The sequence below is a fragment of the Staurois parvus genome, unplaced genomic scaffold (genome assembly GCF_062004578.1).
Source record: "Staurois parvus isolate SC_StPar_1 unplaced genomic scaffold, SC_StPar_1.0 ptg000485l, whole genome shotgun sequence".
NCBI classification, from domain to species: domain Eukaryota; kingdom Metazoa; phylum Chordata; class Amphibia; order Anura; family Ranidae; genus Staurois; species Staurois parvus.
The window spans coordinates 958831-983677 of NW_028318281.1; the positions used below are offsets into that span (position 1 = coordinate 958831).

Here is a 24847-nt window from a genome sequence, read left to right on the forward strand (position 1 = left end):
TAGCACTTTGATGTGTTCAATACTAATTTTACACACACACACACATTATTTTTATATATATATATATATACACACACACACACACATATATATATAAATTCATATATTTCCTGAGGTTAGGGACAGATGGTTTTCTATGGATGCAAGCTATTTCCATCCAGGGACAACCATCTTTCCCTGAATTCAGGTAATCGCTCCCTGTGCAATTACTCCCAAAAGCTGGCGGACAGCAACATCCACTGTCCACTTGTCCATGCTTTGTACAGGCTTCCCAGTCACATCTGTCCAAACACAGCAGGGCTCCCGGGTGCAGTTTTTCATGCTACTGCTGATTTGGCCATGTGAATAAGGCCTAATCTGACATGTATGTCCATTGAAATATATATATATCAAGCCAAAAACTTTTTTTTTCTCCAGGGCCCACTCACACTTCACACTCGTTATCACAATGCATGAAAACGCACCTATTCTATGGGCAGCACTATTCATTGTGAATGGGCCCCTAACACATTATACATTACAGCCCCAACCACAATGCATCACACCACTTATAGCATGCATTGTGGTGCGCTTCAGTTTGAAGAAAAATTAATGCACTTTTTTTTTTATATCCGTCATGATGCATTGACAGCCCATTCATAATGAAATGTGCCAGGCCATAAGTGATTCCCCGATTCCCTCGTTCACACACTTGATGTGCTGTGCTATTGTATTCTGCCAGCGGGGAGCCTTCCTCTCTAGCAAAACACAGCGATCAGTGTTGTCGGCTATAGCCAGCGGCACTGATCATTCAGGAAAACCCAACAGGCAGGTTGTACAGCAGTCGATCAACTAATGCACAACCGGCTAGCCCATACAGGACACATACATGTTGACGTGTGTTTGACTTCCCATCAGCAGGACAGGAAACGAGGTAAAATCTCATTACTGTGCCTCTGGTCAGCATAGGAGAAGATAAAAATCTGACAGAGGTCCTATCCCTTCCCCCCTCCCTCTCAAAAATGATTTGACTGCAGTTGGGTATGAGCACTTCCAACACAAAGCTTACCAGTTTAGCCTTTCCCACTTTCAGGCAATGTTGCTGGATGGACCAGGTGGAGGCATTAAACACAACCACTTTCCCCTCCCCCAGAGCGCACCACAGCTTAGGGGAGTCATCCCAACCAGACTTGTCCAGCTGCCCTGCAGAGAGAGACTCGGGTCAGTTCAGCAGATGAGCGGGGAGAAGGAGGAGACATTACATTTGTGTTCCGGTTCTGCAGATAACTTGGCATCAAATCCTGAGCTGAGGCATCTCACTACAGCACAATGCCATGGCAAGCAATGATCGCCACTCCAACCTTCCACAATATACTACAGATAGCTAAACACACTCGAAAAACCTGCAAACTAACAGCCTATCACAGAAAGGGGTTTACTGCACCTGCATTGCCTGTATGGGTCGCACTGTCTGTGCCTGCACTGTATCATCTGTGCCTGCAGCATACGGGTCGCACCGTCTGCACCTGCCCCGTACAGGTCGCGCTGTCTTGGTCGCACTGTCTGTGCTTGCACTGTATCATCTGTGCCTGCCCCGTACGGGTTGCACCGTCTGCGTCTGCCCCGTACGGGTCGCACCGTCTGCGCCTGCCCCGTACGGGTCGCACCGTCTGCGCCTGCCCCGTACGGGTCGCACTGTCTTGGTCGCACCGTCTGCGCCTGCCCCGTACGGGTCGCACTGTCTTGGTCGCACCGTCTGCGCCTGCCCCGTACGGGTCGCACTGTCTTGGTCGCACCGTCTGCGCCTGCCCCGTACGGGTCGCACTGTCTTGGTCGCACCATCTGTGCTTGCACTGTGTGGGTTGCAACGCCTGCGCCTGCAGTGTACAGGTCGCACCGCACCGTGCGGGTCGCACCCTCTGCGCCCGCACCGTGCGGGTCGCACCCTCTGCGCCCGCACCGTGCGGGTCGCACCCTCTGCGCCCGCACCGTGCGGGTCGCACCCTCTGCGCCCGCACCGTGCGGGTCGCACCCTCTGCGCCCGCACCGTGCGGGTCGCACCCTCTGCGCCCGCACCGTGCGGGTCGCACCCTCTGCGCCCGCACCGTGCGGGTCGCACCCTCTGCTCCCGCACTGTGCGGGTCGCACCCTCTGCTCCCGCACCGTGCGGGTCGCACCCTCTGCGCCCGCACCGTGCGGGTCGCACCGTCTGTGCTTGCATCGTATGGGTCGCACCGTCTGTGCCTGCACCGTATGGGTCGCACCGTCTGTGCCTGCACCGTATGGGTCGCACCGTCTGTGCCTGCACCATATGGGTCGCACCGTCTGTGCCTGCTGTCACTTAGGACATAAAGACAACATCGACATGTCTGTACACTAGGTGGCAGCACCAGTGGTGGCTTTGGGAGCCTTGGCATGTCCATAATGACAAATGTGGGCCTGTGCCTAAGGCAGAGGTGGGGAAAGCGCCAAGCCTCGTGATATACAAACGGTAATAACTTCTACTCTGTTTCCCTTTGGTCACCTACAGACATTTGTACTAAATTCAGCAAGAGAACTACAAGATGAAAACGATGTATAGATGTAAGAGGAGTCAGAAGACTCCTTGTCTCTCAGGAAACAGAAAACCGCCTCTCCTTCCTGTTGTCTGCGCTGAGCAGTCCTGACTATAAAGCAGGCATTTTTAAACAAAATTCTTATATTTTAATTAAACAGTTAATATAGGGTGCATCCATGATATGAATCTTGCAGAGCTTTCTGGTGTTTTTTTTTTTAAAAGTGAAAGCACAGCAGAAGCTGTTTACATTCAGACTATCTTTCACTTATACTTTGTATGGAGCCAAACAGAGCAGAGAGAGATGGGGGGGGTGAATTATTCTTCTTCATTCAGCTGTTTGTGTAATATGGGCTTTAGCTATTTGGCTCTGTAAATGGGCCTTTTTTTTTTAGTAAAGCAGTGAGGATTAGCCCGGTAAACGTGTAGAAACATCCAGTTCGGAATCATAAAAATGGAGTGATTAAATGCAATACTTCAAATTTACCAAAAGCAAAAAAAAATAAAATCACAGAGTTTTAACACCCTATGATAAGACTCTCTAATTTAGTCATGTGGCTGTAATTTTTAGATCTTATGGAGACTTGGATGAAAAGAATTGTCACCGTTGTGAAAATAAATATCCTTATCCTGGTGTGTTAGCTTTGTAAAACGAACTTCAATGTATCAATAATGACCAAGCAGAAAAGAACATTTCAAAAGTTCTCAAACTGTCAGAGAAAACATTATTCTTGCTCTGCGGGGGAGGGACTACAGAACAAACATGCCAGCTGGGAGGGGAAAAAGCAGGCAACTGTGGATTCCCCATTCACGGCCTCACCTGGAGTATAGAGCAATACATCCACAGACTGAGTTGTGGTCTCCCCAGCAGAAGGGTTTATCCTGTGTTTCAGTGTCTCAGAGGTGGTCTTTGGAATCATCATAGGAACTACAAAAAAGAAAAAAGCACAGCATAATTTCAGGCAAACAGATACATACACTACAATACCACCCCCACTGATAATAAAAATGAAGAAAAGAAGACTCGTTTGTAGTTCAGATCAGGAGGGCAGCCTAGTGTGACAACCATAGCTTCCTCCATAGATACAGTGAGTGACCGTTGACCCCCAGGCCAGGAAGTGTGTTTATTAGCAAGATCATCAGGTGAAAATAAAGGTAAAAAATGCCTAAAAAGAGAAAACTAAACTAATGCAGCCACCAGATCTAAGGACTGCTAAGCTGTTACATTTTTGTTTTTAGACACTCTAAGATTTTTTTTTTTGTAAATAAAGGAACTACATGGCCTGCCACTGCAAACCTCTTTTTGTAAAGTTGCCGCTGCGCTCATGTTCATCCAACGGCTTTAACGCTTTCTGAGTCACTAACACAGAAGAAGCATGTGACAAGTAAAGTCAGGCGTTTGTTCCCAGTCAGGGACTTCTGTTGAAGGCAGAAACTTCCCTCCTATGATACAGTTCCAGTATAATAACACTCACCTTCATTCCTCATCCTATCAAAGTGTGAGAGCTTGGACGCAGCATAGATGGATTTTGTTGTCTGGAGAGCTCCAACCACAGCGTTCATGAGCAGGACATTGGTGAGCGCCTCCTGTACATACTGAGGATCCTGGAGAGAATAATCAGATGATCATATGTATGTGACTGTGTATTGTTCTACAGTAAGTATGAGAAACAGACCCTGCCTGTAACCCTAACACCAATTCCTACTGTACCTCTCGCACACTAATCCTCCCCGTAACCCTAACACTAATCCTCCCCGTAACCCTACCACTAATCCTCCCCGTAACCCTAACACTAATCCTCCCCGTAACCCTAACACTAATCCTCCCCGTAACCCTAACACTAATCCTCCCCGTAACCCTACCACTTATCCTCCCCGTAACCCTACCACTTATCCTCCCCGTAACCCTAACACTAATCCTCCCCGTAACCCTACCACTTATCCTCCCCGTAACCCTAACACTGTCCCCACCCTCCCATAACCCTAACACTGACCCTCCCTGTAACCACAACACTAATCCTCCCTGTAACCCTAACACTAATCCTCCCTGTAACCCTAACACTAATCCTCCCTGTAACCCTAACACTAATCCTCCCTGTAACCCTAACACTGTCCCCCCCCTCTCGTAACCCTAACACTGACCCTCCCTGTAACCACAACACTAATCCTCCCTGTAACCCTAACACTAACCCTTTCTGTAACTCTAACACTAATCCTCCCTGTAACCCCAACACTAACCCTCCCTATAATCCTAACACCAACCTTCCCTGTAATCCTAACACTAACCTCCCTGAAACCCTAACACTAACCCTCCCTGTAATCCTAACACTAACCCTCCCTGTAACCCTAACACTAATCCTCCCCGTAACCCTAACACTGACCCTCCCTGTAACCACAACACTAATCCTCCCTGTAACCCTAACACTAATCATTCCTGTAACCCTAACATTAATCCTTCCTGTAACCCTAACACTAACCCTTTCTGTAACCCTAACACTAATCCTCCCTGTAACCTCAACACTAACCCTCCCTGTAACCCCAACACTAACCCTCCCTGTAACCCTAACACTAACCCTCCCTGTAACCCCAACACTAACCCTCCCTGTAACCCCAACACTAACCCTCCCTGTAACCCCAACACTAACCCTCCCTGTAATCCTAACACCAACCTTCCCTGTAATCCCAACACTAACCCTCCCTGTAATCCTAACACCAACCTTCCCTGTAATCCTAACATTAATCCTCCCTGTAATCCTAAACAAAAACCTTCCTGTAACCCTAACACTAACCTCCCTGAAACCCTAACACTAACCCTCGATGTAATCCTAACACTAACCCTCCCTGTAATCCTAACACTAACCCTCTCTGTAATCCTAACACTAACCCCCTGTAACCATCACACCAACTCTCCCTGTAACAGTCACATAGCCTCCTGTAGCCCTCACACTAGCCCCTCTAACCCCAACACTAATCCTGACAATAAAGGCCCCAGCAAGTTCTGCCAGCCTACACTAGAATGAATCACTGAATGAGTCTATAGTTATGTTCACAGTGGAACAAGTCTGGAAAAACAAAATGTCTCTCCAGACATGGCAGTCAGGACTTCCACTGAATATTCATCAAACTACCTTGTGGTTGTCGGCCATCTTCCTCCCTGCCCACATCTCTTTGATCATCAGATTCCACAGGTCACATTCACCCTTTAAATTGGCATCAAACGTCTCTTTCCTGGTGGAAGCCTTAATCCTGAGTGTTGGGATCCGTAACAGCAGGAAGGCCGACATGGAGACCTTTACATCCTGGAGAACGCGGAGGACACGGAGTTAGAACTTGAACAATACAGAACTGAAACACCTCTGCACATATTTACTGCCCAATTATATTCTGTCCATCCACAACTGGAAGTCCTATTCTCTCTACCACACTGCATGGAATTTCTTGTTGCTATTCCCTGGGTTACCAGCCTGTGTATTAGAATATAAAATGGCACCGCCATATTGCAGAGGTCCTCCATGTGTTCTCCTCCACCAGTAAATTGCCTAAACGCCCCCTTCCAGCCCCCAGTACCTGAAAACACTTTGGATTAGCAGCCCTGTGCACACATGATCCCCTGTCCCATGAAAGTGCTCATAAGGCTCCATGCACACTAGCATTTTTTTAGAAGCTCAAAAAAAAAAAAAAAAAACCCGCTAGAAAAAAGATCTGCATGAAAAATGCTGGCAATAGGGTTTTTGTCGCAGCTTGTAGTAGCGTTTAGGAGCGTTAGCGTTTTATAAAGTACATGTAGAAAAAAAAAAAAAAAAGCTAGAGAAAAGCTGTTCGGCTCCACCTAGACACTAGTATAACACTAGGAAATGCACAGTTTTTAAAAATGAATATATATTTTTTGGAAAAAAAAAATATATTGATTAAAATAAAAAAAATAAAAAATAATAATAAGAATTATATATATATATATATATATATATATCTCTATATCTATCTATCTATATACACACACACACACATACCTGAATTGTTTTGTAAAACATTAAAGGGGAAGTTAAGGCGAGTAAATAGATACCCAACATGTCATGCTTTAAAATTGTGCACGCTTGTACAATGGCGTGAAACTGCGATACGTAAAAATCTCCATGGGTGATGCTTTAAAAATTTCTACAGGAGAGCAGTATAAAGTTACAGAGGAGGTCTAGTGAGAGAATTATTGCTCTTGCTCGGACGTTCGTGGCGATACCTCACATGTGTAGTTTGAAAACCATTTACATATGTGGGCGTGGCCTATGTATGCGTTCACCACTACGTGTGAGCATAGGGGGACAGGGGCACTTTAAACTTTTTTTTTTTACATTTAATGGTTTTGTTTTTTTGCACTGTCCCTTTAAAAATAATGTTAATCGCTTTTATTCTTATCGCAAGAAATGCATGCATCCCTTGTGATAGAAATAATTAGTGACAGGTCCTCTTTATGGAGAGATACCGGGTCAATAAGACATAATTAGTGACAGGTCCTCTTTATGGAGAGATACGAGGTCAATAAGACATAATTAGTGACAGGTCCTCTTTATGGAGAGATACGAGGTCAATAAGACATAATTAGTGACAGGTCCTCTTTATGGAGAGATACGGGGTCAATAAGACATAATTAGTGACAGGTCCTCTTTATGGAGAGATACGGGGTCAATAAGACATAATTAGTGACAGGTCCTCTTTATGGAGAGATACGAGGTCAATAAGACATAATTAGTGACAGGTCCTCTTTATGGAGAGATACGGGGTCAATGAGACATAATGAGTGACAGGTCCTCTTTATGGAGAGATACGGGGTCAATGAGACATAATTAGTGACAGGTCCTCTTTATGGAGAGATACGGGGTCAATGAGACATAATTAGTGACAGGTCCTCTTTATGGAGAGATACGGGGTCAATAAGACATAATTAGTGACAGGTCCTCTTTATGGAGAGATACGAGGTCAATGAGACATAATTAGTGACAGGTCCTCTTTATGGAGAGATACGAGGTCAATGAGACCTAATTAGTGACAGGTCCTCTTTATGGAGAGATACGAGGTCAATGAGACATAATTAGTGACAGGTCCTCTTTATGGAGAGATACGGGGTCAATGAGACATAATTAGTGACAGGTCCTCTTTATGGAGAGATACGGGGTCAATAAGACATAATTAGTGACAGGTCCTCTTTATGGAGAGATACGGGGTCAATGAGACATAATTAGTGACAGGTCCTCTTTATGGAGAGATACGAGGTCAATAAGACCTAATTAGTGACAGGTCCTCTTTATGGAGAGATACGAGGTCAATAAGACCTAATTAGTGACAGGTCCTCTTTATGGAGAGATACGGGGTCAATGAGACATAATTAGTGACAGGTCCTCTTTATGGAGAGATAAGAGGTCAATGAGACATAATTAGTGACAGGTCCTCTTTATGGAGAGATACGGGGTCAATGAGACATAATTAGTGACAGGTCCTCTTTATGGAGAGATACGGGGTCAATGAGACATAATTAGTGACAGGTCCTCTTTATGGAGAGATACGGGGTCAATGAGACATAATTAGTGACAGGTCCTCTTTATGGAGAGATACGAGGTCAATAAGACCTAATTAGTGACAGGTCCTCTTTATGGAGAGATACGAGGTCAATAAGACCTAATTAGTGACAGGTCCTCTTTATGGAGAGATACGGGGTCAATAAGACATAATTAGTGACAGGTCCTCTTTATGGAGAGAAAAGAGGTCAATAAGACATAATTAGTGACAGGTCCTCTTTATGGAGAGACACGGGGTCAATAAGACATAATTAGTGACAGGTCCTCTTTATGGAGAGATACGGGGTCAATAAGACATAATTAGTGACAGGTCCTCTTTATGGAGAGATACGGGGTCAATAAGACATAATTAGTGACAGGTCCTCTTTATGGAGAGATACGGGGTCAATAAGACATAATTAGTGACAGGTCCTCTTTATGGAGAGATAAGAGGTCAATAAGACATAATTAGTGACAGGTCCTCTTTATGGAGAGATACGAGGTCAATGAGACATAATTAGTGACAGGTCCTCTTTATGGAGAGATAAGAGGTCAATAAGACATAATTAGTGACAGGTCCTCTTTATGGAGAGATACGGGGTCAATGAGACATAATTAGTGACAGGTCCTCTTTATGGAGAGATACGGGGTCAATGAGACATAATTAGTGACAGGTCCTCTTTATGGAGAGATACGGGGTCAATGAGACATAATTAGTGACAGGTCCTCTTTATGGAGAGATACGAGGTCAATGAGACCTAATTAGTGACAGGTCCTCTTTATGGAGAGATACGAGGTCAATGAGACCTAATTAGTGACAGGTCCTCTTTATGGAGAGATACGGGGTCAATAAGACCTAATTAGTGACAGGTCCTCTTTATGGAGAGATACGGGGTCAATAAGACATAATTAGTGACAGGTCCTCTTTATGGAGAGAAAAGAGGTCAATAAGACATAATTAGTGACAGGTCCTCTTTATGGAGAGATACGGGGTCAATGAGACATAATTAGTGACAGGTCCTCTTTATGGAGAGATACGGGGTCAATAAGACATAATTAGTGACAGGTCCTCTTTATGGAGAGATACGGGGTCAATAAGACATAATTAGTGACAGGTCCTCTTTATGGAGAGATACGGGGTCAATAAGACATAATTAGTGACAGGTCCTCTTTATGGAGAGATACGGGGTCAATAAGACATAATTAGTGACAGGTCCTCTTTATGGAGAGATACGAGGTCAATGAGACATAATTAGTGACAGGTCCTCTTTATGGAGAGATACGAGGTCAATGAGACATAATTAGTGACAGGTCCTCTTTATGGAGAGATACGGGGTCAATGAGACATAATTAGTGACAGGTCCTCTTTATGGAGAGATAAGAGGTCAATAAGACCCGACATCTCTCCTCTGCTATGTAAAGCATTAGATTAAAAAAAAAAAAACATTGATCTAGTGCTTTAAAAAAAATGGCCGGAACCGGAAGTGACATCGCTCCAGTCCTCCAAGGGCATAGAGATGAGTGGAGGACATCTTACCTTCACTCATCTCTATGCCCAGCGCCGGGATTGTTCGATGGTTTCTCAGTTAAGGCTGAGAACTACCGAACGGCGGCCGGTGTCGGCAGCGGCAGGGATGCCGGCGAGGGGGAGGGTTTTTTCGGCACCTGTATCGGTGCTTTTTTTCATATTGGCCGAGAACCAAAAACGGTGTTTTTGTCCATCTAAATTTCGGTGCATCCCTAATAACACTACTTAGCTTCTAGGAGCAGAAAAAAAAAATGACGATAACAGCTTCTAGGAGCTTAAAAAAGCCGCTAGTGTGCATGGAGCCTAATGCCCTGTATACAAATTTAGAATATAGAGCGAATGATCGACCGTTTTTTTCTGCATGCTAATCTCAATAAAATAAACGGAATAAAAATTCTGAAGAATGTATTTGTTATTGTATTTTCGGACGACTACTGTACTGGTTAAATTCCCTGAAGAAGTGAGTTTTCAAAGATCGCCTAAAGGCAGACAGAGTGGGGGCTGACCAGACATACTGTGGTAGGGAGTTCCAGAGGATGGGAGAGGCTCTGGAGAAGTCCTGGAGGCGAGCATGGGAGGAGGTGATGAGGGAGCTAGAGAGGAGTAAACCTGTTACAGGGGTCGCCAACACCCCCCTCCCAGCAAAATGTATCCCCCTTCCTCCAAAAACATTATGTCACCAGATGCTTTACATGGCATAAAAACATATCCGTCCCGTCAGTCAGCTCTCACCTCTATGTTCCTAAATATGGAGATTTCCTCGTAGCTCTGCCTGCCCTCGATCAGAAGGAAGAGTCTCTTCTGGGTCATGGCGATCTTCCCCACCCCCAGGTTGGTTTTCACCGAACTGGACAGCTTGTACACAAATTCATTCTGATCCAGCCTCTCGGTGACTATGGATGGCAGGTCAACCTCCTCGGCTTCTGCCTCCGTCTCCTTCCAGCAGTTGTAGAAATCCTTGAAGATATCCGGGTCTATCTGCTTCTGGTGACCTTCAGGGGGACAGGCACATTGGAAATGGTCAGTCATGCGGAAACAGGTTGGGTCAGAACCCCTTTCACATTGTGCGCCATCTGTATCTGGGGACATTTACCTTCACTTCCTGTCCTGGAGACAAAGCAGAGGAAATCTCTCTAGAGTTTTCAACAGAGCTAGTGTCTCCATTGGAAGATTTTCCTTCTATTCCTGTTTTGCTGACATCTCAAAATTCAGGACAAATGAAGATGAATCTCCCTTAGCAGGGGACAATGTAGCAATAAAAACGTGACAGGGGTTCTAACCCTTCCCTGCTGCACGCAAAGAAGTTACAAAATTGGGTTTACGTAGACTTTACAGGTGAACTCCAGCCTTCCCTTCAGCCTTGCACCATTGTATCGGCTCCTCTCCTGGACTGAAGCGGCTTCCTCTGAATTCACCGCACACTGCGAGCTTCTCACCATGTGCATTAGAAGCTGCAGCAAGTCACATAGAGCTCCTCATTTCCTGGCTGGAGAATCTAGCCCCTTCCTCCCCAGCCTGATTGTCCCTGGGACGCCCATTTCATTCATTGGATTTCAATTAGGTCAACCATGGAGGCTCAGCACCACATGTGGATGTTACCCAGGGTGGTGCATGAAAAGATATTTTGCCAAGGAAAACCCGCTCCCCCAGACTGACAACCACCATAAATGTATTCTGATATCTACACAACTCCTCCCAAAAGCCAGGCCACTGCTTGCTTGCATCAGGAACAGGTGCGGACTGACCATTTGGAAACTCGGGCACTGCCCGAGGGCCCGGGGTCAGTAGGGGGCCCCATGAGATGCCCCTGGTACCTTTTTCATAGGCTTTTTTGAGTTTGGGCAAGGACACAGGGGCCCCATGATCCCCTATTGCCGGGCCCCATGAGTTTTCAGTCCTCTCAAGAGCCCTCAGTCCTGATCAGGGGCGGAGTACTGAGGCCAGGGGGTTGTGATGTCTTTTGAAAGCCATGTACAGCACCCTGTTGTCCCCTCCTCCCCAGGCATGAGTTTTCTGCATGCTATAGAGGAGCACAGAGACCCAGTGATGACATCTTTGGGTCTGAGATAAGGTAATAAAAATGGAAAGGTTTATTGGAAATAAAAAAAAAAATAAAAAAATTGTGTGCAGCCAAATCACTAGATGAATACTGAGTAAAGAGCTGCTGCAGATACATGTTATGTACGCAAACATAAAAAACAAAGTGAAAAAGATGTGTGAAAAAGTGTTGTGCTGCTGACAAAAGACAATGAATATACAAACAAAAACGTGACTAATAGTCCCAAAAGGTGATGAAAAATAAGTAATAAAGAGAATTGTTCAAAAAATCCAAATCCTGGCATAGAAGGGAAAAAAAATGTTTGTAAAAAATAAATAAATATTAAAAAAATAAAATAAAAAATAAAGAAAAATACATAGCTTAAGGTTTGATCTAGTTCAGTGTCAGGGTAAGTGTTTGGGTCAGGGTCAAAGGTCAAAGGTCAGGATTGAAAAAAAAAAATTGGTATCAGTGTGTTTTAGGTAAACAAAAAAAAAACAAAAAAAAAACGAAAACAAAATGAACGCTATTGTTTCTGGGCTGTAGTCCGGGTACAAACAACAAATAACATACACATATATGGTATCGCTGCGATCATCAAGAGCTGGAGAATGTATTTTGGGTTGTTCTTTGGTGGTAGGTTATGGTCGTAACAAGATACACACAGCTAAATTACAAAACAATTACATTTTTTTTAGTATTTTGGACCAGTTTTCCTTTGATAATAAGAAAACAAATCAGGAGATATCCATTACCATTTACCACCAAATGAAAGCCCAATTTGTCCTGAAAAAAACGTGATATAATTCACCTGGATGTACAAAGTAGTTGTGATGATATGGACGGTTTTACTAACACATGTCAACGTTGCAAAATTGTGCTTAGGCATTTAGATTTGTTTTACCCTTAGGCATGAAGGGGTTAAAAGGCATATCGTTTAATAAGGCATATGAAGTCACATGGTAACTGTGTCAAAAAACACATTAAAACAACGGTCAGCACAAAGGAGAGCAAAATCCTGCCTGTCAGATCGGCGTTGGAGTGCTGACATCATACGACTCCTCCCCACGCGTATCGTCACGCACCACGTGACTTCACCTTTGGCTACCCCTGATGAAGTCATGTGGTGTGTGATGGTACGCGTGGGGAGGAGTCGGATGATGTCAGCGCTCCAACGCCGATCTGACAGGCAGGATTTTGCTCTCCTTTGATTGCGTTGACAGTTGTTTTAATGCGTTTTTTGATACAGTTACCATGTGAGTTCATCTTAATAAACAATATGCCTTTTAAAGAAGCATACTGCACTATGGTCGTCTTTGTGGTTGTCGAGCTTTATCCACAGAGCCGGCTGTACTGAAATCAGGTGCCATATGTGAAGGTTCAGCGGTGATTCATAAGGGGAAGGTTGCCCACAGAGGAGCAAGCTACACCCTGAGGAAGTCACGTGATATCGTGACGCAACGCGTCGGTACGCCATTTCCAGTGACGCACTTCCGGTTGGACGCCATATTGGACATTCTCACAGTCCCATGCAGTACACCCAAATTATGTGTTAAAAAAGCGATTTTATCAAGCATCTAATGTGATTGGGCAATTTTATCTTCTATCCCTTGTTTTTTGAATAAACAAATTGCACTGTGGAGGATGTTTTTGCTTATGTTTTTAACAACATGGTCCTGATGGGAACGTGACCTGAGAGTGATATTGGGAAGGATCTTAAGCAACATCTTTGCCAGGACGTGTTCTGTTTCCTGGGATCGTGGTGAGATCCATAAGGCGAGCTGGCCCTTGTGGTCAATGTTTGGAGGTGAGGGGGCATTTCTGCCATTAGGATTCCTGTCACCTAAGTGAAGACCACCTTATCAAGAGCACCAGTGTGTTGGCTTGCAGTTATTAGCCTTTGTGTCTTTGGACATTTATACTGATTAATGCATGTGTCTGAGTGTTGGACTTTGATTTATTCACAACTGACACGGGTCACATTGTGTAAGGGACCGCCCGGCGACACCACTAGCACTCCACTGATCAGGCGTCCCCAGCGCACGGAGTCTAAGCCCCAGAGTACTTGTTCACCAGGGCCCCTGATGGTGGGGATGGACTTGGAGTACCCCGGGACCAGGCCGTGACTACTGAGGATACCCGTCAGTGGTAGGGGTATTCGCCAGGGGCTCCCACAGGACAGAGCCTGATATGAGGAGGTCTGGAGACCCCGTTGAGAGGGATGGATGGATGGATGGCTGAGCAAGTGCAAAGTCAGGCAGGCCGGGTCGGTAACTATGGGGACGGTGGGGTACAAAGCAGCAGGCAGAGAATAGTCGGGTCACACGCCAGGTCATCAACAGCAGGTCAGGTCCAATATGGGGCATCCAGGAGAGAGGTCAGGCAAAGCAAGGGTCTGGGCAGGAGAATACAGCAGGGTCAGGCACAATCCGGGTCAGAGACTTATAAGAAACAGGTTCGCAATACAGGATACGGCCAGAAGGCACTGAATGACAACTCAGGACCATTTAAATATCCCGCCCTGCGCTGTCATTGGTGCCAGGCACGTGGCCGCGGCCTCTACTGCGCATGCGCGAGCTCGATCGCCGCGGTCGGCCCGGCCCTGCACAGGGCGCTGCACTGCGCCTGCGCCGAGACCCCGACACATTGACTTGTGTCCTCCACCCCCCAAGGGGTCACGCAATATTCACTACAAGTCCCCTATGTGGACAGGGGGAGTTTGATTTTTTCCGTCAGCAAAAAGGGTCCACTTTTCTTAGCTACAGGTTCCACCTGTTTCACTTTAGTTGTACTTTATTAAATCCAATCGGATCAGTACACTGAGTGGTATATTGTACAGTTTTTAACATGTGATGTGATTACCATTTTATGTTCTTTTATATATGTTGCCATTTTCCATTTTATGAGATGGTTTTTGGTAGCGCTTCACCATTCATCACAATAAAGCCTTGTGTTACCCCCACTAATAGGGGAGATGCTTTTCTGACCTGTGTTCACATACAGGTCCATGTGAGAAGGTGAAAGTCCACCTGGAAGTGTATGTTCACTGTTTATTGAAGATTTACAGCACTGGGAATTTGGGTGCAATCACCAGCAGGAATATATTTCACTCATTTGTATTTTTGGAAGAATTCTATTTATTAATTATTTTTCATCACCTTTTGGGAACATTAATCACGTTTTTGTTTGTATATTCACAGTCTTTCGTTAGCAGCGCAACACTTCTATCTTATTAAAAATGTATTTGGCATGGCAATGAGGGAGGAACCAAGGAATGCAACAAATAGGCAGAATACATTTGAACTTTAAGAATACTAGGAGGAATGCTGCTCTGTTCCTTACCGACAGTTAGAGCGTCAAACAAGCGGTGTATGGTGTCGATGTCTTTCACAATCCCGGACTCTTGGATCCGGCGTACAAAGTCCTCCAGATGCAGGTGGGTCCTGGGCAGCTCGAACTTCTTGACGTGGTCGTCAACCCTGGGGACATCCCTCTCCTTGTCCAGCACCTGGCTGATCAGCCTCTTCAGTTCCTGCCGGTTCTCGGCTTGTTGGCGCTCAGACGCCGGCAGTGACAACACGACTTTTCTGACTAATTCGGCGGGGAAGATCCGCAGGTCCGTCTTATACAAGTTCTGGAAGTCGGACAGAGCGCTGAGGAGTTTTCCCTGCATGAGGAAGACCAGACCCCGGAGGTAGAAGTATCGGGCCAGGAGAGCCGAGTTCTCCGGAGGAAGACAGACAATCTCCTTACTGAGGAAATTGTTCAGGTCTGTATAATATGTCTGAACGCATTGTCGCAGCAGAGGGTAATGGACCAGAGGAAGCTTGAAGGTGTAAAAAGATTTTCCGGTCGGCCTGTACCCTGTACAAGGAGAAATTCTTAGTGCAAAGTACAGTGACCGTCATAAAACAACACACTTCCATAATAAAAAGAAAAAAAAATACAATCCACCTATTATGTTGATACTGCCGATTAAAGCAGATATAAAACCCCAAAAATACTTACCTCTTTTCCAACGGTCCAACGCCAGTGAGGTCCCTCACCGGCAATTGCATCTTTCCCCAACTACTTCCAAATGCTGGTCTTCGGCCACCTTCATTGACCAACACAGGAGAACATCATTCTTGCGCATGTGTGGGAGTGACAGCGACACTGTTCCGGGAATGTAAACTGAGCTGCACATGCACAGCTCCGTGTACATTCTGCAGGAGACTGTAGACAGGCAAGTACGTTTGTTTTATAAGACACTCCATGTTTCTTTTGCAATAAAAGGACTACCTGTTTGCAACGTTTTATTTTTTTTTTCAACTTTAGTTCTGCTGAAACCACTTGAGTACCAAGTTCCAGAAGTCGCTCTTCATATGTTTTATTCCCCAAGATCTTTCACCATTTTTGTTACCCATCTCTGGACTCGTTCTATCTTATCAATATCTTTTTATAAGTGAGATCTCCAGAACTGGACACAGTATTCTAAATGAGGTCCAACTAAAGATCTATATAGAGGAATCAGGACCTCCTTTTTCCTGCTGGTGATCTCTCTAGTGATATAAAGATCTTTATAGAGAGGAATCGGGACCTCCTTCCTCCTGCCGGTGACCACTGTAGTGATATAAAGATCTATATAGAGGAATCAGGACCTCCTTCCTCCTGCTGGTGACCCCTCTAGTGATATAAAGATCTATATAGAGGAATCAGGACCTCCTGTTGGTGACCCCTCTAGTGATACACAGATCTGTATAGAGCATGGCTGTCAATCTGGCAGCCCTCCAGCTGTTGCCAAACTACAAGTATGAGGCATTGCAAGATTGACAGTTACAAGCATGGCTTCCAAAGGCAGAGGCATGATGGGACTTGTAGTTCACCAACAGCTGGAGGGACAGAGATGCCCACCCCTGATATAGAGGAATCGGGACCTCCTTCCTCCTGTTGGTGATCCCTCTAGTGATATAAAGATCTATATGGAGGAATCGGAACCTCCTTCCTCCTGCTGGTGACCCCTCTAGTGATATAAAGATCTATACAGCGGAATCGGGACCTCCTTCCTCCTGCCGGTGACCCCTCTAGTGATATAAAAATCTATATAGAGGACTCGGGACCTCCTTCCTCCTGATGGTGATCCCTCTAGTGATATAAAGATCTATATAGAGGAATCAGGACCTCCTTCCTCCTGCTGGTGACCCCTCTAGTGATAGAAAGATCTATATAGAGGAATCGGGACCTCCTTCCTCCTGCTGGTGATCCCTCTAGTGATAGAAAGATCTATATAGAGGAATCGGGACCTCCTTCCTCCTGTCGGTGACCCCTCTAGTGATATAAAGATCTATATAGAGGAATCGGGACCTCCTTCTTCCTGCCAGTGACCCCTCTAGGGATATAAAGATCTATATAGAGGAATCAGGACCTCCTGCTGGTGACCCCTCTAGTGATATAAAGATCTATATAGAGGAATCGGGACCTCCTTCCTCCTGCTGGTGATCCCTCTAGTGATATAAAGATCTATATAGAGGAATCGGGACCTCCTTCCTCCTGCCGGTGACCCCTCTAGTGATATAATGATCTATATAGAGGAATCAGGATCTCCTTCCTCCTGCCGGTGACCCCTCTAGTGATATAAAGATCTATATAGAGGAATCGGGACCTCCTTCCTCCTGCCGGTGACCCCTCTAGTGATATAATGATCTATATAGAGGAATCAGGACCTCCTTCCTCCTGCCGGTGACCCCTCTAGTGATATAAAGATCTATATAGAGGAATCAGGACCTCCTTCCTCATGCCGGTGACCCCTCTAGTGATATAAAGATCTATATAGGGGAATCGGGACCTCATTCCTCCTGCCGGTGACCCCTCTAGTGATATAAAGATCTATATAGAGGAATCAGGACCTCCTTCCTCATGCCGGTGACCCCTCTAGTGATATAAAGATCTATATAGGGGAATCATAGTAGAATCTAGTAGTAAATAGAGTGCTATTTGAAAATGGTGCACGCCTCCTGCCCACTATTTTTTCTGTGCAATGGTGTAAGGCGTAATGGTGCAATGGCTCTGTAAGGTGATTAAATCATCATTTCTACAGGCCACATGTCTTTGTGAAGTGACTGCAGATACGCACAAACTAAACACAACGAGGGCAGGAATTTGGCAGTTTTACAGTTTTTTTCAGGAAAGATCTTACATGTTTCAGCAGGACAATGCTAAACAGCATACTTCATCTATGACTATAGCATGACTTCATAGCAGAAGAGTTCGGGTGCTTAACTGGCCTGCCTGCAGTCCAGACCTTTCACCAACTGAAAGTATCTGGTGGATCTTGACACAAAAAATCTGACAAAGAAGACCCATCACTGTTAGAATCATAAATCAGACAAAAATGGGACAACATTCCTCTCCCAAAACTCCAGCAACTGGTCTCCTCTGTTCCCAAACATTCAGAATGTTGTTAAAAGAAGAGGGGATGTTACACCATGGTAAACATGGTCCTGTCCACACTTTTTTGAGGCATGTTGCTGCCATCAATATCAAAATGACCTGATATTTTTATTTTTGTAAAATGGTCCATTTTCTCAGTTGTTCTATTTTATATTGTGAATAAACTATGGGTTTATGAGATTTATCATTCCATTCTGTTTTTATGTAGATTTTACAGTGTCCCAATTTTTTTTTAGAAATTGGGGTTGTACAACACCTAATGCTGCCCGTCACCCAGAAGCATCCCTTGTTTAGGTATTTTTACCTGAGTACTGCTTTACAATTGTCCTCCATCCTTACCATTCTGCGGCTGCGGTCTCCTCAGAGATTGCGGTCTCTGTGGTAGCTCGGCCACACTGACGTCCTGCAGGTTTGGCATGCTGATGACCAGCTTTTTGCTGAACATGTGCTCAGGGCGAAAGCGTTTTAACTTCTCGGTGGCTCTCCGTCTCTGGCTTTCCAGTATACTGGACCTTCTGCAATCACAAGAAGTGTGTTACAAGCTTCTCTTCACTGGGGGGTGCCTACTATCTATCAGATGCAGGGGCGGACTGACCATTTGGAAACTCGGGCACTGCCCGAGGGCCCGGGTTCAGTAGGGGGCCGCATGAGATGCCCCTGGTACCTTTTTCATAGGCTTTTTTTAGTTTGGGCAAGGACACAGGGGCCCCATGATCCCCTATTGCCCAGGGGCCCCATGAGTTGTCAGTCCGCCCCTTGATCAGATGCAGTCAAACTGTCCTAGTGCTGGTGAGATGCCCTATGACATAGTTACATAGTTATTCTGGCTGAAAAAAGACAAAAGTCCATCCAGTTCAAACATAGAAAAAAAAAGTTATAATCCTAAACCCACAGTTGATCCAGAGGAAGGCAAAAAAAACCCAGCAAAGCTCGATCCAATTTGCTCCTGCAGGGGAAAACAATTCCTTCCTGATCCCCCGAGAGGCAATCGGATATTCCCTGGATCAGCTTTACCTATAAATGTTATATCCAGTTATATTCTGTGTATCCAAGAAACAATCCAGGACTTTCCTACAGCAATCCACTGAGCTGGCCACAACCAACTCTTGAGGGAGTCTGTTCCACATTTTCACTGTTCTCACTGTGAAGAGACCTTTCCGTGTTTGGAGATTAAATCTCTTTTCCTCCAGATGAGCGCCCCATTGTCCTCCGTGATGACCTCAGGGGGAATAACTACACCGAGTTCACTATATAAACCATTGATGTATTTATACATGGAGATCATATCCCCCCCTTATGTATTACACATGGAGATCATATCCCCCCCTTATGTATTATACATGGAGATCATATCCCCCCTTATGTATTATACATGGAGACCATATCCCCCCTTATGTATTACACATGGAGATCATATCCCCCCTTATGTATTACACATGGTGATCATATCCCCCCATTATGTATTATACATGGAGATCATATCCCCCCTTATGTATTATACATGGAGATCATATCCCCCCCTTATGTATTATACATGTAGATCATATCCCCCCCCATTATGTATCATACATGGAGATCATATCCCCCCATTATGTATTATACATGGAGATCATATCCCCCCTTATGTATTATACATGGAGATCATATCCCTCCTTATGTATTATACATGGAGATCATATCCCCCCCTTATGTATTATACATGGAGATCATATCCCCCTTATGTATTATACATGGTGGTCATATCCCCCCTTATGTATTATACATGGAGATCATATCCCCCCTTATGTATTATACAAGGTGATCATATCCCCCCTTATGTATTATACATGGAGATCATATCCCCCTTATGTATTATACATGGTGATCATATCCCCCCTTATGTATTATACATGGAGATCATATCCCCCCTTATGTATTATACATGGAGATCATATCCCCCCTTATGTATTATACATGGAGATCATATCCCCCTTATGTATTATACATGGAGATCACATCCCCCCTTATGTATTATACATGGAGATCACATCCCCCCTTATGTATTATACATGGAGATCACATCCCCCCTTATGTATTATACATGGAGATCACATCCCCCCTTATGTATTATACATGGTGATCACATCCCCCTTATGTATAATACATGGAGATCATATCCGCCCTTATGTATTATACATGGAGATCATATCCCCCCTTATGTATTATACATGGAGATCATAACCCCCCCTTATGTATTATACATGGAGATCATATCCCCCCCTTATGTATTATACATGGAGATCATATCCCCCCTTATGTATTATACATGGAGATCATATCCCCCCTTATGTATTATACATGGAGATCATATCCCCCCTTATGTATTATACATGGAGATCACATCCCCCCTTATGTATTATACATGGAGATCACATCCCCCTTATGTATTATACATGGAGATCACATCCCCCCTTATGTATTATACATGGAGATCACATCCCCCCTTATGATTTATACATGGTGATCACATCCCCCTTATGTATAATACATGGAGATCATATCCGCCCTTATGTATTATACATGGAGATCATATCCCCCCTTATGTATTATACATGGAGATCATATCCCCCCTTATGTATTATACATGGTGATCATACCCCCCTTATGTATTATACATGGAGATCATATCCCCCTTATGTATTATATATGGAGATCATATCCCCCATTATGTATTATACATGGAGATCATATCCCCCCTTATGTATTATACATGGTGATCATATCCCCCCCTTATGTATTATACATGGAGATCATATCCCCCCCCCTTATGTATTATACATGGAGATCATATCCCCCTTATGTATTATACATGGAGATCATATCCCCCTCCTTATGTATTATACATGGAGATCATATCCCCCTTATGTATTATACATGGAGATCATATCCCCCTTATGTATTATACATGGAGATCATATCCCCCCTTATGTATTATACATGGAGATCATATCCCCCCTTATGTATTATACATGGAGATCATATCCCCCCTTATGTATTATACATGGAGATCATATCCCCCCTTATGTATTATACATGGAGATCATATCCCCCCTTATGTATTATACATGGAGATCATATCCCCCCTTAATCTCCTCTTCTCAGTAGAGAATAAATTCAGTTCCTCTAATCTTTCCTCATAGCTGATCTCCTCCATGCCTCTTATCAGTTTGGTTGCCCTTCTCTGTACTTTCTCCAGTTCCCCAATGTTCTTTTTGTGAATTGGAGCCCAAAACTGAACTGCATATTCCAGGAGTAATATGCCTTCAGCTTATTTCACACGCATGGACCTGGTCCTGGAAAGCTGGAGGGTTACAGCTTACTTACAAATTTATTTATTTCAGGTACTTATATAGCGCCGTCAATTTACGCCGTGCTTTACATATATATTGTACATTCACATCAGTCTCTAACCCTCAAGGGGCGTACAATCTAAGGTCCCTAACTCACATTCATACATACACATACTAGGGACAATTTAGACAGGAGCCAATTAACCTACCAGCATGTCTTTGGAGTGTGGGAGGAAACCGGAGTACCCGGAGGAAACCCACGCAGGCACAGGGAGAACATGCAAACTCCAGGCAGGTGGTGCCGTGGTTGGCATTTGAACCAACAACCCGAGTACTGCCAGGTGGAAGGGCTAACAAGTCATCTACTCCGCTGCATCAGTAAGAATGCTGGGACTTGTAGTCCTACCACAGCTGCAGTTCCAGAGGATGTACATAAATGATTTTTATGTAAATCCTCTGGAACTGCACATGAGCACATGCTTACTAACTTGAAAACTGAGGGCTGCTTGTCAATTAGGCACACACAAGCAGATCCTCCATCCAAAAAGACATACTGCAAATCTCAGAGTGCCCTGCTGTTACATATATGCTGATACAAAGGGTCGTAACAGGTGAAATACCACATGATGTGGGCAGCACAGGGGCTAAATGGTTAGCACTTCTGCCTGGCAGTACTAGGGTCATTGGTTCAAATCCCAACCACGGCACCACCTGCCTGGAGTTTGCATGTTCTCCCTGTGCCTGCGTGGGTTTCCTCCAACACTCCAAAAATGCTGGTAGGTGAATTGGCTCCTGTCTAAATTGTCCCTAGTATGTGAGTTAGGGACCTTAGATTGTACGCCCCTTGAGGGTTAGGGACTGATGTGAATATACAATATATATGTAAAGTGCTGCGTAAATTGATGGCGATATATAAGTACCTGAAATCAACTTGAAGCAGCTCTTGCTTGGCCCTATCCCTCTCTCCTTCTTCATTCCTACCTTTCCCCATTCCCTGGTGCCCTACCCCCTACTTTTTTTTTCTTCCAAGGAATCTCTCAGTTTAGCAATGGTCTAAGACGGGGTTTCTAAACCAAGGTTCCATAGAACCCTGGGGTTCCTTCAGAGGTTGCTAGGGGTTCCTCAGATGAGTAACCACTGACACCAATGATCTTTTTAGCGATCTGTAAGGATTCTTCCCAATGGCCACAAATGTAAGAAGCATTCTTACCACTGACCATCACACTGATATACTGTGAGCTGTAAATATATTCATTTCTTGCAGTGCTTCCCTGAAGTCAAAAAGATGTGCCTGTGTGGGTTTCCTCCAGGTACTTCGGTTTCCTCCCACACTCCAAAGACATGCTGGTAGGTTAATTGGTTCCTGTCTAAATTGTCCCTAATATGTGTATGTATGAATGTGAGTTAGGGACCTTAGATTGTACACCCCTTGAGGGTTAGGGACCTCAGATTGTACGCCCCTTGAGGGTTCGGGACCTCAGATTGTACGCCCCTTGAGGGTTAGGGACTGATGTGAATGTAATCCAAATAAACAAACAAAACCAGCGCTCAAATCTTTATGCAGACTAGGATAACTATAGATGCCATGCGTTGAGGTGCAGCCCTTAGAAGATCGGGAAATCTTGGTACTAGTAAACAAAAGCAAAACAGGGCGCACTCTCATCGTGCATTACTGTGGTGAAATACAAATTTATTTCAGAGCTCTGAAGAAGGGAGTACGTCTCCTGAAACGCGTTAGATTACCCCGCCAAGGGTCTACAGTCACTTTGGACTGTTATTACGGACTCTTCTTCTCTGTTTTTATCCCCCTTTGGTTTGTGAGTATTCATGTATATTATTTTAAATAAATTAGTGTTTCACCACGGTAATGCACGATGAGAGTCCGCCCTGTTTTGCGTTTGTTTACTGATGTGAATATACGATATACTGTCTATATAAAACGCTGTGTAAATTGACAGCTCTATAGAAGTACCTGTAATAAATAAATAAATAAAATAATGAAGTAGGCATTAAGAGGGTACATTTACCTTGCTGAAAAAAAATATAGTTATCAATGTGCATTTACTACTACATTGTACTGAAGCCTGCAGAGCATTGCATCCTCAATCAGTGTGTCTTGGGTGTGATGCAAGGGCTCTTGCAGTGTTTACTTTCATCCCCAGGTCTGCAAGGAGAATGGGCAGAAGGAAGTGTGACCGCACTGCGATTGTAGTAACGTGACCGCCCCGCTGCTGACATGCTCTGCTGAGTCCCAGGAGTTACTAGGACTAATACCAACTTTCATTCCTTGCTGCCAGACTTTGAGGACGGAGCGGTGTAGGTGGAACCAGCAACATTCACCCAAAACGAATAACAGGAGTCCATAGGAAGAAGCACCCCACGTTTCGGGGGAAGGGGGGGGCGGTGTGGGCTTTAGGGATGGGGTATGCATGAAGTCACACCCTAAATGTGGGGGTACATAGAACACGGTGCAAAAGGTGGACTTCACCTTTAACAACACAGTAACTAAATCACTAATGCAAATCGTACAAATAATACAAAATTGTCTGATTCCCAATTGTCATTATGGGGAAGATTTACTAAAACTGGTGTACACAGAATCAGGTGCAGCTCTGCATAGAAACCAATCAGCTTCCAAGTTTTATTGCCAAAGCTTAAAGAGTTACTGAACCCAAAATAGTATAATCAGTCTGTAGATGCAGTAAAGCATGCTTGTTATACTCACTGTGGAACCTAAGGGGTTAATCCTCTGTACTGTGTAAAAACGCTGTTTGATCCTGTCTTCTCTGATCCTCCCCTTCTCCCAGTGTCTCCCTCTTATTTCCTGATAAGACATATCATGTGGAGACACTGCATGTGCTCAGTTTAGTGTGTATTGCTAGAGGTTTTTTTTTTTTTTTCCTTGGGAGTGCATGTGATCAGCACAGGGCCAATCAGCACTGCCAAGACAGAGGTCAGGGGTTCTGCATCCTCTTAGGGAAAACTCCTCCTGTAAGATTTAACCAATGCTCTGCTGAACACTGCTAGAAGTCACAAGACTGCTCTAACTGCTGATGAGAAAAGGTATTTAGCAGTTTGTATTTACTAAAATAATTGCATTTCTATGTTGTGTGTACTGTGGGAGACCAGATATAGTGAATGCAGGGTCCAGGGAGAGCGGATATAGTGCATGCGGGGTCCGGGGAGAGCGGATATAGTGAATGCGGGGTCCGGGGAGACCAGATATAGTGAATGCAGGGTCCGGGGAGAGCGGATATAGTGCATGCAGGGTCCGGGGAGAGCGGATATAGTGCATGCAGGGTCCGGGGAGAGCGGATATAGTAAATGCAGGGTCCGGGGACACCAGATATAGTGAATGCAGGTTCTGGGGAGACCGGATATAGTGAATGCAGGGTCTGGGGAGACCGGATATAGTGAATGCGGGGTCCGGAGACACCAGATATA

General features: G+C 44.7%; 1 protein-coding gene across 1 annotated transcript in view; it reads right to left on the reverse strand.

The window, feature by feature from the left end:
* Positions 1-24847, reverse strand: part of DENND3 (DENN domain containing 3) — a 165834-nt gene that overhangs the window by 17619 nt on the left and 123368 nt on the right. Inside the window, exons 12-18 of the mRNA XM_089689537.1 lie at positions 18414-18589; positions 14988-15509; positions 10340-10599; positions 5662-5832; positions 4009-4138; positions 3354-3461; positions 1049-1182 (exon numbers count right to left, since the gene is read on the reverse strand). Of these exons, the coding sequence (XP_089545663.1) occupies positions 1049-1182; positions 3354-3461; positions 4009-4138; positions 5662-5832; positions 10340-10599; positions 14988-15509; positions 18414-18589 (1501 nt within the window). The remainder of the gene's footprint in view (positions 1-1048; positions 1183-3353; positions 3462-4008; positions 4139-5661; positions 5833-10339; positions 10600-14987; positions 15510-18413; positions 18590-24847) is intronic.